At 34.2% G+C, this 11,331-nt stretch overlaps 1 protein-coding gene across 1 annotated transcript; it reads left to right on the forward strand.

Moving 5' to 3' along the window:
* Nucleotides 1-424: 424 nt before the first annotated feature.
* LOC102846587 (beta-defensin 110-like) lies at nt 425-9,531 on the forward strand. The gene is made up of 2 exons (XM_006882116.1): nt 425-482; nt 9,377-9,531. The coding sequence occupies exons 1-2, from the start codon at nt 425-427 to the stop codon at nt 9,529-9,531; spliced, it is 213 nt and encodes a 70-aa protein (XP_006882178.1).
* Nucleotides 9,532-11,331: the final 1,800 nt, after the last annotated feature.

The following is an 11,331-nucleotide window of genomic DNA, read 5'->3' on the forward strand; positions in this document are numbered from 1 at the left end:
TATAATTCAATTTCCCACAATTTAATACCAGAGACAAGAGAATATTTTGTACAGTATGTAATACAGACTAGAGAATCAGATTGCCACAACGTTTTCCATCTAAAGTGTTAATAATCAAAACACATATCTCCTGTAACTGTAAAGTCCCTTAAAGATTGTGTCTTCATGAGAGTCTATTTGAGGTAGCACACGCAGATTTTACTTTTAAAGGAAAAAACTATAATAATCTTTTTGTGACCATCAATTCTTTGAACATGGCACTATTCAACCAAGCATAGAAATGTTCTCACTTTTGATAAGGCTCAGTAGTTAAAACTACTTCCCAGGAGAATCTATAAATAAAAGTGTTCTCTCTTCTTATTTCAAAACTCCTGACTTGGAAAGAAAGATCTGTTGACACTTTTTTCCTAAGAAACTCTCCACAATGAAGATTCATCTCTTCTTATTTATTCTACTCTTCTTTGGGGTCACAATTTTACCAGGTAACATGAACATACTTATGGGGCATTTATACAATGAAATTAAAAAATATGTATTTCTTCTTAAAAAGTATAAGGACAATAATGTAGGGATTTAAATATCACAACACTAAATGCAATGCAGTATTCTAGACAGCACTCTAGAGCAGAAAGATGATTATGTTGAGAAACGTACTAAGAAGTAAATAAAGTAAATCATTCAGTTAGGAACCAAGATTAGCTTATTAATTTTGGTAAATGTACCAAAGTTATGTGAAATACTAATATTAGGAGCCTCTGGATAAAGGATATGTTAATTTTTTTTTAATTTTTGTAGCTCTACTGTGAAGCTAAAATTACTACAAAATAAAAGTTTTTAAAAATATTGCTGACAATTGACTTTGACTCGTAGTGACTTTATAGGGCCACATAGAGCTATCTTACTTATTTCACTGTCTTTTTTTTTTTATTATTTGTATAGATTTATTTACAAAGTCTGAATGAATTGTCTTCATGGAGACTGACAGACTATTCTTCCTGCCCTGGGTAGTGGATTGAAATCACTGACGCTTGATTAGGGTCTGAATTCTTAACCACTGCACCATTAGATCTTGTTCGATGATCCTATCACATTTTATAACAGAATCTATATTTTCAAGTTGATATTTCTTGCTGGAAAAAATATTGTTTCACACCATTATCTTTTAAAGAGAGATTTCTTTACCTTTTCATTCTCTTTAGTTCATATATGCAATTGGATATTTTCCATTAGTATGAATACTTTTATAATATTCAATTTTCATTATTGCGGGCAAATAAATCCCATCCATAGGTGATCTTTATTTGAGTATATTTTTCACTGTTTTTCTCTTTTTGGGTGTCATAGATCACATGTATAATGAACCTATGTTTTTGGTGATATTTTCTTTTTCCTCCAGGGACCATACCTTTGAATCAGATGTGTAAAAAAGTTCTTTTATACTGAATTGATGAGTAAGTAGCACTGTACAGAGTTAGAATTAAAAGTTTTATAGACAAAGAGACTACTGTGTTTGGTCTCATTCTTAAATAGCTTGAGGGAAAAATAAATATTTTTTTAGTGGGTGTGGGGGTGTGTGTGTGTGTGGGTGTGTGTGTGTTTTGTGAACTTTTAAAAACATAATTTAATGAAAGTTTACAGACTTGGGGTTTCCATTTATTCATAGTTGCTACTTTCCTTACTACCTACTCCTCCATCCCATTTCACTTTTCTCTTTGAAAAGTAAAAAAAAAAAAAAAATCATTGTTTTACAATCCCACCCCAATCCACTTCACTATGTAGCTTTCATTCTGGCCTCTTGTCATGACAATAATACCTAAACATATATTCCTCCTAAACAGTTTTCTCACTCATCTGTTTCAATGCAGGATACATTATTTATCCCCACTTAGTTTCATCCCAACTCCAATGGCAGTCCCACTTTACAACAGTGGCACTATGCAGCATTTGTCCTTTTATTACTGAGATATTTTACTCAGCATAATGTCCTCCAGGGTCACCCATTTTGTATATTTCAAGAGTTCCTTGTTTTTCAATGTAGCATAATATTTCATTGTGTGAATATACCACAGCTCCTCTAGCCATTCATTTGCTGATAGTCATTTGGGTTGTTTACAACTCTTTGCTATTGTGAACAAAGCTGCAATAAACATGGGTGAGCAAATATCTGCTTGGGTGGCAGTTATAGTTTCTTCAGGGTATATTCCCAGTAGTACAATTACTGGGTCAAGTGGTATTTCTATTTCCAACTTTTTGAGAAAGCACCATACTGTCTTCCATATCGCTTGCACCAGTTTACACTCCCACCAACAGTTCTTGTTGTTATGTGCCTGCCCTCGAGTCACCTGCAACTCACAGTGATCCTGTGTACATCTCGGAACCCTGTTCTATCACAAGCCAATTTTAACATCACCGATGCACCTCCACTCAATAACCCAGTTACTGAGCCAATCTGTCTCATCCAGGGTCTTTAACCCTTAAGCATAAGGTCCTACTCCATGGACTTCTCCCTCCTTCTAGCGTGTCCAAAGTGAGATGGAGCTTCAAATCCTTGGCCCCAAGAAGCAGCCTGGCTTCACCCTCTCCAGGACAGAGTCGTTTGTTCTCTTAACAGTCTGTGTTATGTTCAATATTCTTTTCTAGCACCACAACTCAATAGCATCGATTCTTCTTTTATCATTCTTAGTTATTGTCTAGCTCTGTGATGCAAAGTAAGCAATTGCAAAGACCATGGCTTAGATCATTTGCACCTTAATCTCTTCACTGACATCATTGCCTTTCAATACTCTGTAGAGGTCTCTGACAGATTTTACCAGTGCAATTCATCTTTTGATTCTCTGCCTTCTAGTACGTTGCAATCCCCCAGAATGTTTCTGGTGCTATAAATATTCACTAGATGAGACTACTCATCTTTCTTCTGGGACTAGGAGATAGAATCAAATAGTATCACAACTCATAATGCACTATGCCACCAGAGGTCCTTCTAACTTATTATAAACTCAAATTCACTGCTCTCAAATAGAAATTCACCCTTCAGTGAATTTTCACAGTCTACGAATCACATGTTGTTGTTGTTGTTGTTGTTGATTGTCATCAAGTTGTGCACAACTCATAGCAACTCCATGAACAAAAGACCTGAGGCCAGGAGGATATATCATATCATTCTTGCTCTGAGTGGCTTGCAGATTTGAACCAACAGAGAGGCACCACTATGAGTTTACAGTGCAACTCAATACAGACAATATGACCAGAGCTCTGTTGTTGTGTACCATCGGGTCACAACTTATCCACAGTTGAGCCTCTGGTGGGTTTTCATATGCAGTTAATCAACTGGAGGAGACTGCCTGTCCTTTTCCTGAGGAGCAGCTGGTGGATTGAAACCATCTGCTTTTGTGATCTTCTTACCACTGGGCTGATGAAATGACAACTCTTTTCAGACCCTGGGGTGTGTGTGTGTGTGTGTGTGTGTGTGTGTGTGTGTGTGAAAACATAAGCCCAACATAAATCATTGTAAAGATCTAAGAGAATAAATGAATGTATTCTCTCTTTATGAATACCATACAGTGCACTTATGATCCCCTAACTATTCATATGTTTTGAAATGGTAAATTTTCATTTAAATGATGCAGTTGCATAAAATTTTATTTAGAGGTTGCAGTTAATTTAATTAAGAATAAATTCTTTCCCTTTTATTGAAAAGTTGTCAGGAATATGTCTCTATATTTTTCCCAGCTCTAGAAAGTTTCAAAAATAAAGGCTGACAGATTTCTATAGCTTCCAGCATGTGCTAAATAGCTTTTCTTTTCAACAATAGCTAATTTTTACAGATTACTATGCTAAGTGCTTTTTTTCTCTTAAAAGTAACTCAATTTTTCCTCACAACAGTCATTGTCAAGTGCTCTTACTAACATCTAAAGTCTTCAATTAATTCATTTACAAAACTTAAAAATAATGTATCCAGAAGACAAAGAAATTATAAACCACTTGAGGGATATAATACATATTATATAAATATAATACATATGTGTGGTTAAATGATAAATGGATAGCTATAGATCTTTTCTTACAATTTTTTTAGTAAAGACATTGCTATCTTTTATAATAAAACAGGGATCAAATCTTGAAAGAACTTTTACCATTACTTACAAAAAAATTTAAATATCAAAGTAAAAAAATATGCCAAGATACATATTTTCCCCACAAAATTAGAAAAGGTGTGATATGGAATAAATAAAATTTTTAAAGTGCAATTAAAACCATGTCTTTCACTTTATAGATCACCAACTGGCTGAACTAAGCTGAATAAAAATAAATGCCATATGTCTGGCTCTTACCCAATTCCTCAGTTGTTCTTATATTTATTTCACCTTCAGTTTTCTAGAAGGTGAAATATTCTGCTCTAAATAAAAGTAGAAAAAATCATTTTCTTTCACTTAGATAAGTATAGATAAAAAAATCTAGATAAGGTCCTTAAACTTTTCTATGTAGGACAATTCCCATTCAAGTAAGTTAGCTTTCTTTTTCATACTTGAGAAGTTATAAGTAGTGCTGCAACATAATCTGTAGTGAATTGGACTGCTAACCTAAACACTGAGCCTGCTCATAGTTCAAATCTATCAGCAGCTTTGAGGGAACTGGGTATCCTCCTACTATGTGATTTATAGCCTCAGAAACTGAATAGAAGATCAACTCAGAGTCAGTTCCAACTCTAAAGCAATGCATTCAGTCAGTTCAGAAATTATAGATGTCACCTGGAAGTAACTCGATTTAGTCAGTGCAGTAACTCTTAACTCTTTATCCTTCTATCATGGTTCTCTTCCTGTACCAAAGTATAGGTAAGCCATAGGTGGTGGTTGCTATGGTTGCTATGTGCCATTGAGTTAGAATAAACTCATCGCTGACCCCCTAGTGGGTTTTCAAAGACTGTAAATCACAAGGGAGGAGATTGCTCATCTTTCTCCAATGAAGTAACTGGTGGATTTGGACTGCCTCCCTGCCTTGGGCTGGCAGCACAACTCCCTGCCAACAGGTCATCAGAGACACCCTATCTTTAGTAATGCTTATTATCCATTTTTACATAGAATAAAATGTAACTAATACAATTACCAGTGTCTTAAATCTACTATTCTTAGATTGCATGAATACTAACAGTGAAGTTATTTTGTTACATTGTTCTATATTTAATTATAGTATTTTTAGTTCTAATACTATTAGTAACATTTTATTAATTTTCTTTTCCCCCTTTTTAAATTACAACATCATCCTTAAAAAAGTTGTTGATACACATCCATAGATACTAATTACTACAACATGTTCACTAAACCACTAGGTGTGATTAAAACAGCTTCTGTAAAAACACTGGCAGCAAGAAGACAGAAGTTCATGCTTACATATACCAGCATGCAGATGAAACCATGTGATTTGAAGCATCCTTGCAAAGGAATAATAATGACAGCTCTAACCAGAGTGCAATTCAAGGTTCAAAAAGCAAATTAATCCGGTTTTCATTTTGTTGGTATATTGACACATATAAATTGAAATTAAGAAAAGTGTTTTAGTTGTTACACTACTTACAGAAGTATTTTATAACAATTATAAATTCCTTCAAATATTGAACAAAAGTTTTATAATTACTTTAGTGTCATATCTCACAGTGTTTCCCAATGTGATTAGCATTTGTTATGATCCTAGTGATACCATTGAAAAGGAAAAATGACCTATTGTTAATAATCACTTTTGTTTACATCTAATATTCACCTTGTATACAATTTTTTGGTCTGTAATAGTTTACATAACTATAATAGTGTTGTTGAAGTTATGTGCTGTCCAGTTGCCTGTGACTCATAGCAACCCTATGTACAACAGCCCTAAACTATGCCTTATCCTGTGCCAGTCTGTCTCCAACACACCCAGCCCATTACCCCAGTCACTGAATCAGTCCATCTCAGTTGCCATAATTCTTCCTCCTGATTATAAGAAGGTATAGTTGTTGTTGTTGTTGTTATGTGCTGTTGAGTTGTCTGCAACTCATAGCGATCCTTTGCATAACAGCTTTGAAGCTTGCCCTGTCCTGAGCCAGTCTCACTGACTCCAACACACTCCCTATTGTCCAAGTTACTGTATCAATCCATCTCATCTGGAATATACTTCTCCTCCGCTGTCCCTCCACCATGCTGAGCATGATGTCCTTCCCCAATGACCTCCTAGCCACATGCCCAAAATATTTGAGATTAAGCTGCAAGATCCTAGCCTCTAAGGAGAAACTTGACTCAACTCTCTCAAAGATAGACCTATTTGTTTTCTTGGTGGTTTGTTCAAGACTCTTCTCCAGTACCACGGCTCATAGGCATTGATTCTTCTTCTGCCGCCTTTCATAGTAGTCTAGCTCTCAGATGCATTAGCCTAAAAGATAAAGTTGTAGATGAATAGAAGTAATATGAATCTGTAGACTTAGCTATTTATTTTAAGAAACATTTTGCTCAACTATAGTTTTGATATTAAGACTTCCTGTATCGTTTAGAGAATTTCTCTAGCAAGTTAGAATGTCATAGGTGTCATATAAACTATAGCCATCAGTTACTATGACAGAGCAACTGAAGGATGGATTATTTTCATGGAAGTAGTTAGCAGAACCTCTGGACAGGAGGGAGTATTTGAACATGTTATCTGAGGACAGGGACCAGAACGTTGATTCCGTTTATCGAAGTAGCTGAACCAAAGATTCTGAATGAATAATAATTTTGTTCTCCAAGATATAGCAAATAAGGCCCTAAGCATTTTTATTTAGCAGCCAGGGTTACTGCTAACTATCCCAGAGTGCATTCGAAAGCTGTCCACAATGAAGAATTATCTGTCCCAAAAATAACAGTGGTGCTGAGATTGAAATACATTTTTTTTCTAGGCTTGGCCCTAGAACTTGAGGGGGAAAAGACTTAGCAAAAATTCCCTCAGTACCATTAAATTGGAACTGAACCTTCAGTGGGCTTTTGGAAGCTGTAAATTGCATTGGAGGAAATTGCCCATCTTTCCCATGGAACTTCTAGTGGATTCAAACCCCCAGAGATGTACCTCCTTTGGATTAATAGTGTAATTCCTTATGAACTACACCATCAGAGCTCACTCTAGTCAAATATGAGTACACGAATGTCTAAAAAAAATGGATATTGATGATATGAGGACATAGGTTTGAGGAACACTCACAGTTAGAGATCAGAACTAAAAAAAAGAAAGAAACCAGAAATATTTTATATGAAATTTCACACACAAAAAGAACATGAAATTAATGGAAGGAAGAGTATTGAAGGACCATACTCTTGACTAAAGGGCATTTAAATCAAATTTCTGTCATTGAAAGTCACAAATAAGTGATAATATTTATTTTCCAAATATTGTTGCATAAATAATAAAATTTAAAAGTTAACATTTAAATGGTACACATTCATTTTTTCTGTATTTTGAGTCATTAAATAGTTCACATCACTTCAGTTATATTAACGGTTAAAAAACCCGTTTTCTATCAATTACCTACACTAACAATAGGACGATATAGCTCATAGTCCATGCTTTCATTAATATAATTATTACTTCTCACCACTTTTCAGCTGCTAGAAATGTGATCATCATCTGCAATAGACAGACTTAGCCTTTAAAGATAATTATTGGATACCATATCCTAAGTGATGACAGAAACCAATTACAAACTACATTTTCATATGTATGGCAAATGCATTAAAAATATCCAACTCTTCATCCTCTTGGTCAGTAACTTGCAAAATTATAATTCTTCCCCAACAAACCAAAACACCAACAAAAGATACATTGAAGCCAAGTTCTACCTGACTCATAGTGATCTTATAGAATGGAATAGAAATGTTCGGTAGAATTTCCAAAATTATAATCTTTGTATAATCAGACTACCACAGCTTCTTCCCATAAAGAGATTCTGAGTTTGAATTTCTAACGTTTGGGTAATAGTTGAGCACTTAACCATGTATGTCCTGTAATTTTATCATACCAACACAATAACTTATTTAAAATAATGTGTGTCTAAGCAATGATACCAACGTAAAATTTTCAAAAATATATTGGCTAGGGCATAATTTCAAATATAAAAATTTAAACCAAAGGTCTTCCATTTATTTGTACAATATTTAACAACCTTTTCTTCCATGAATTTATTTTTAATGTTTCAATTAACTTCCTGTGAAAATTTCCAAGTTAAAAGAAGAGAAAATGTATATATTTTCTTACTGTTTGATTACTAAAGCCATTTGTTATATTGTGTTAAATTTGTATTTCTTACAAGGTGCAAACAATAGCTATGATTTTCTCTTCTGGACATGTTAAAGCCAATGCCTTCTTCTCATGAATTGAACTACAAATGCCTTACAATCAATTCATGATTGATTGACAGAATTAGAAGCAAATACCATTTATTTTCCTAGAAATGAGCCAGAGGGCAAATATTTTAAGGTATGTAAACAACATAATCTTAATTAAATTGCTATGGTGTAAAAGAAACCATCAACAATATATAATTATGTAGATGTGGAATTATATGGATGTGGTTGAATGACAATAAAATTTACAAAAGCAGATGGCTAGCAGAATTTAGCCTTCAAGCCACAGTTTGCTAACTCTTAACCAAGAGAATTAACAGCACAGAGATTGTAGAAAATTAATTTTAAGTTAATATTACTTCAGAAAATTTGTCTTAAAATAAGAAAAGGTACTACTTTTTCAAGGTGGATGTTTTATTTATCACGAAATGGCCAAAAATAGCTAAATCATTGGGTCAATTTCCATTATTGTATAAGGGCTATCATTATAGATGTATCTAAGATAGAACCCTTCTATTGGTAGGTTTTATTTCTAAATCAAAAAATTACTAAAAGAGCGGCAAGAATTCAGGCAAATTTCTTAGCATAACCTAATTAAACATTTTATTTTTTAAAAAATAAAATTAAGCTGCAGTGGATCAAGACTAAACATTTACAAAAATGCAACATTCAATCTATATAATGTTAAAGATGGGCAACCCAAATGCAGTGAAATGATTCTGAACACTAAGCATGACAGAAGACAAAGAATGATCAACATTTTAATGTAAAATTTGGTATTCATTCCTGAGTCAGTGGTCAATAACATATGAGAATAAATTTCAAGCTATTTTCTGAGTTCAAAGAAATGTTAAATTTATCAAAGGACAGTAACTTAAACTTCTTACAGAAATAATGATACATGTAACTTAAAAACAAATAAGGAAAATGATTTTTCCCCCTTTTGGTCCACTCTCTTTTCTCTTTGTAGGTTATCTACTTTTAAAGCCTGAGTATGTTGTAGCTAGATTCTAATTCCAGTCATTCTTTCCTTCTTACAGCCAGAAAGAGATATCCCCAGTATGGTAGTCTGGATTTAAGGAGAGAGTGCAGAAGGGGTAATGGTCGATGTAAAGTTGAGTGCCATGAAAATGAAATTAGAATTGCTTACTGCATGAGACCTGCAACCCATTGCTGCTTACAGAAGCAAATATGACCGAAGAAAAGAAATATATGCTCCGGAAAAAAGGATCTGTGTTACTATGAATTCTCAACACATTCTTCAAGGCCCATGCTTCTCTGTAACACCAAAAAAAATAAAGAAAATTTAGTATTCTTTCTGGAGCCACTCAGAAGTGATTTAATGGCACACATTTACAAGAGCTAGTGCCTTGATAATGTATTTTCTTTAAATCTTTTTAGGGCTAGATGAAGGTATAATTTATATCGTGGCAGTTGCTCAAGAACTACATTATTGTAGTTATTCAATGTAACTATTGGCTTTATTATAAGGAACTAAAATAGTGACTTAGGAGTAAGGAGTTGCATTGTCAATCCAAAGGTACACCTTATTAGAATCCATCAGCTGATTCATGAGAAAAACATGAACAATCTCCTCCCATCAGATCTCCTTCCTTGAATCAGCTATGGCTTGGTTCCAAGTCTACAGTACATAACAACAACAATATTATGAAATAACAATAATTATTTTAGTTACTGAATAAAATTTAACTTTAAGAGAAATCACAGGTCCAATAATGGGAGAACCATAATTCTGATACACCAAGGGACAATAGAAATATTCCCCCCCCAAAAAAGAAATATTCCAATATGCTGTATCCTTAACCTCTGCTTCTCCTATTGTTGATATACTTGGTACAATTAATAAACCAGCATTGTGGTGGTGGTGGTGGTGGTGGTGTTAAGTGTTCTTAAGATGGTCTGACTCACAACGCCAACATTAACTAATAATTCATTATTGGTGGGAATTCAAAATAGTACAATAATTGTGGAAAACATTCTGACAATTTCTTACAAAGGCAATCATGTTGCTATTGTTGTACCAAAGATTGCCATTGAGTCAACTCTACCTCAAAGCAACACTAAGTAAAACAAAATCAAACACAGTCCAGTCCTTCACTATTTTCACAATCACTGTTATGTTGGAGTCCATTGTCACAGCCATAGTAGGTTAACAAAACCCACACTGACAGATTATTATTAACTGGTATGCATAATTTATATCGTGGTTTATTCTTGGTGTTGTACAGCTCTCTGTGTGTTTTGACAAATGCATAATGCCATCATAATACCTTTCTTACAGTACTAAAGATCATAATTTCACTGCCTTAAAAAAATACCCTGTGCTCTGTTTGTTGCTCTTCTTCTCCTCCTTGATCTTATCAGTCACTGATATTTTTAATGTCTCTATAATTTTTCTTTTAACAGTATATCTTATAACTGGAGCCAAAAGGCATAAAACTTTTCCAGATTGATTTCTATCACTTAATAGTGTTAAACAGTCTCTGAAGCTTTACAGGGAGCCCTGGTTATATAGTGGCTAAAGGACTTGGGTGGTAATATTTTAAAAGTCAACAATTTGACTCCACCAGCTAATCTAAAAGAGAAAGATGTGGCAATCTGCTTCTGTAAATATTTATAGCTTTGGACACTTTTGAAGCAGTTCTGCTCCATTTTACAGTGTTTCTATGTATTGGAATTGTCTAAGTAGTGTTTGATTTGAGTCTCAAAGATTGGTGTTGCTGTTGTTAGGAGCTGGGGAGTCAAGTTTGACTCATAGCAACCCCTGATGTACAACAGATTGAAATCTTCCCTGATCCTGTGCCATCTGCACAGTATCTGCTACACATAATAAGCTTCTTTGCAGTCACTGTGCCAATTCATTTCATTCAAGCTTTTTCTCTCTTTCTCTTACTTTCTACTTTTCTAAGCATGATGTCCTTCTCCAGACTTGCCACTCTTGGTAACATTTCTAAAGTGTGTGAATCAAAGTATC

Source organism: Elephantulus edwardii, unplaced genomic scaffold (genome assembly GCF_000299155.1).
Source record: "Elephantulus edwardii isolate Elephantulus edwardi_28Jun2011 unplaced genomic scaffold, EleEdw1.0 scaffold00017, whole genome shotgun sequence".
Taxonomy (NCBI): domain Eukaryota; kingdom Metazoa; phylum Chordata; class Mammalia; order Macroscelidea; family Macroscelididae; genus Elephantulus; species Elephantulus edwardii.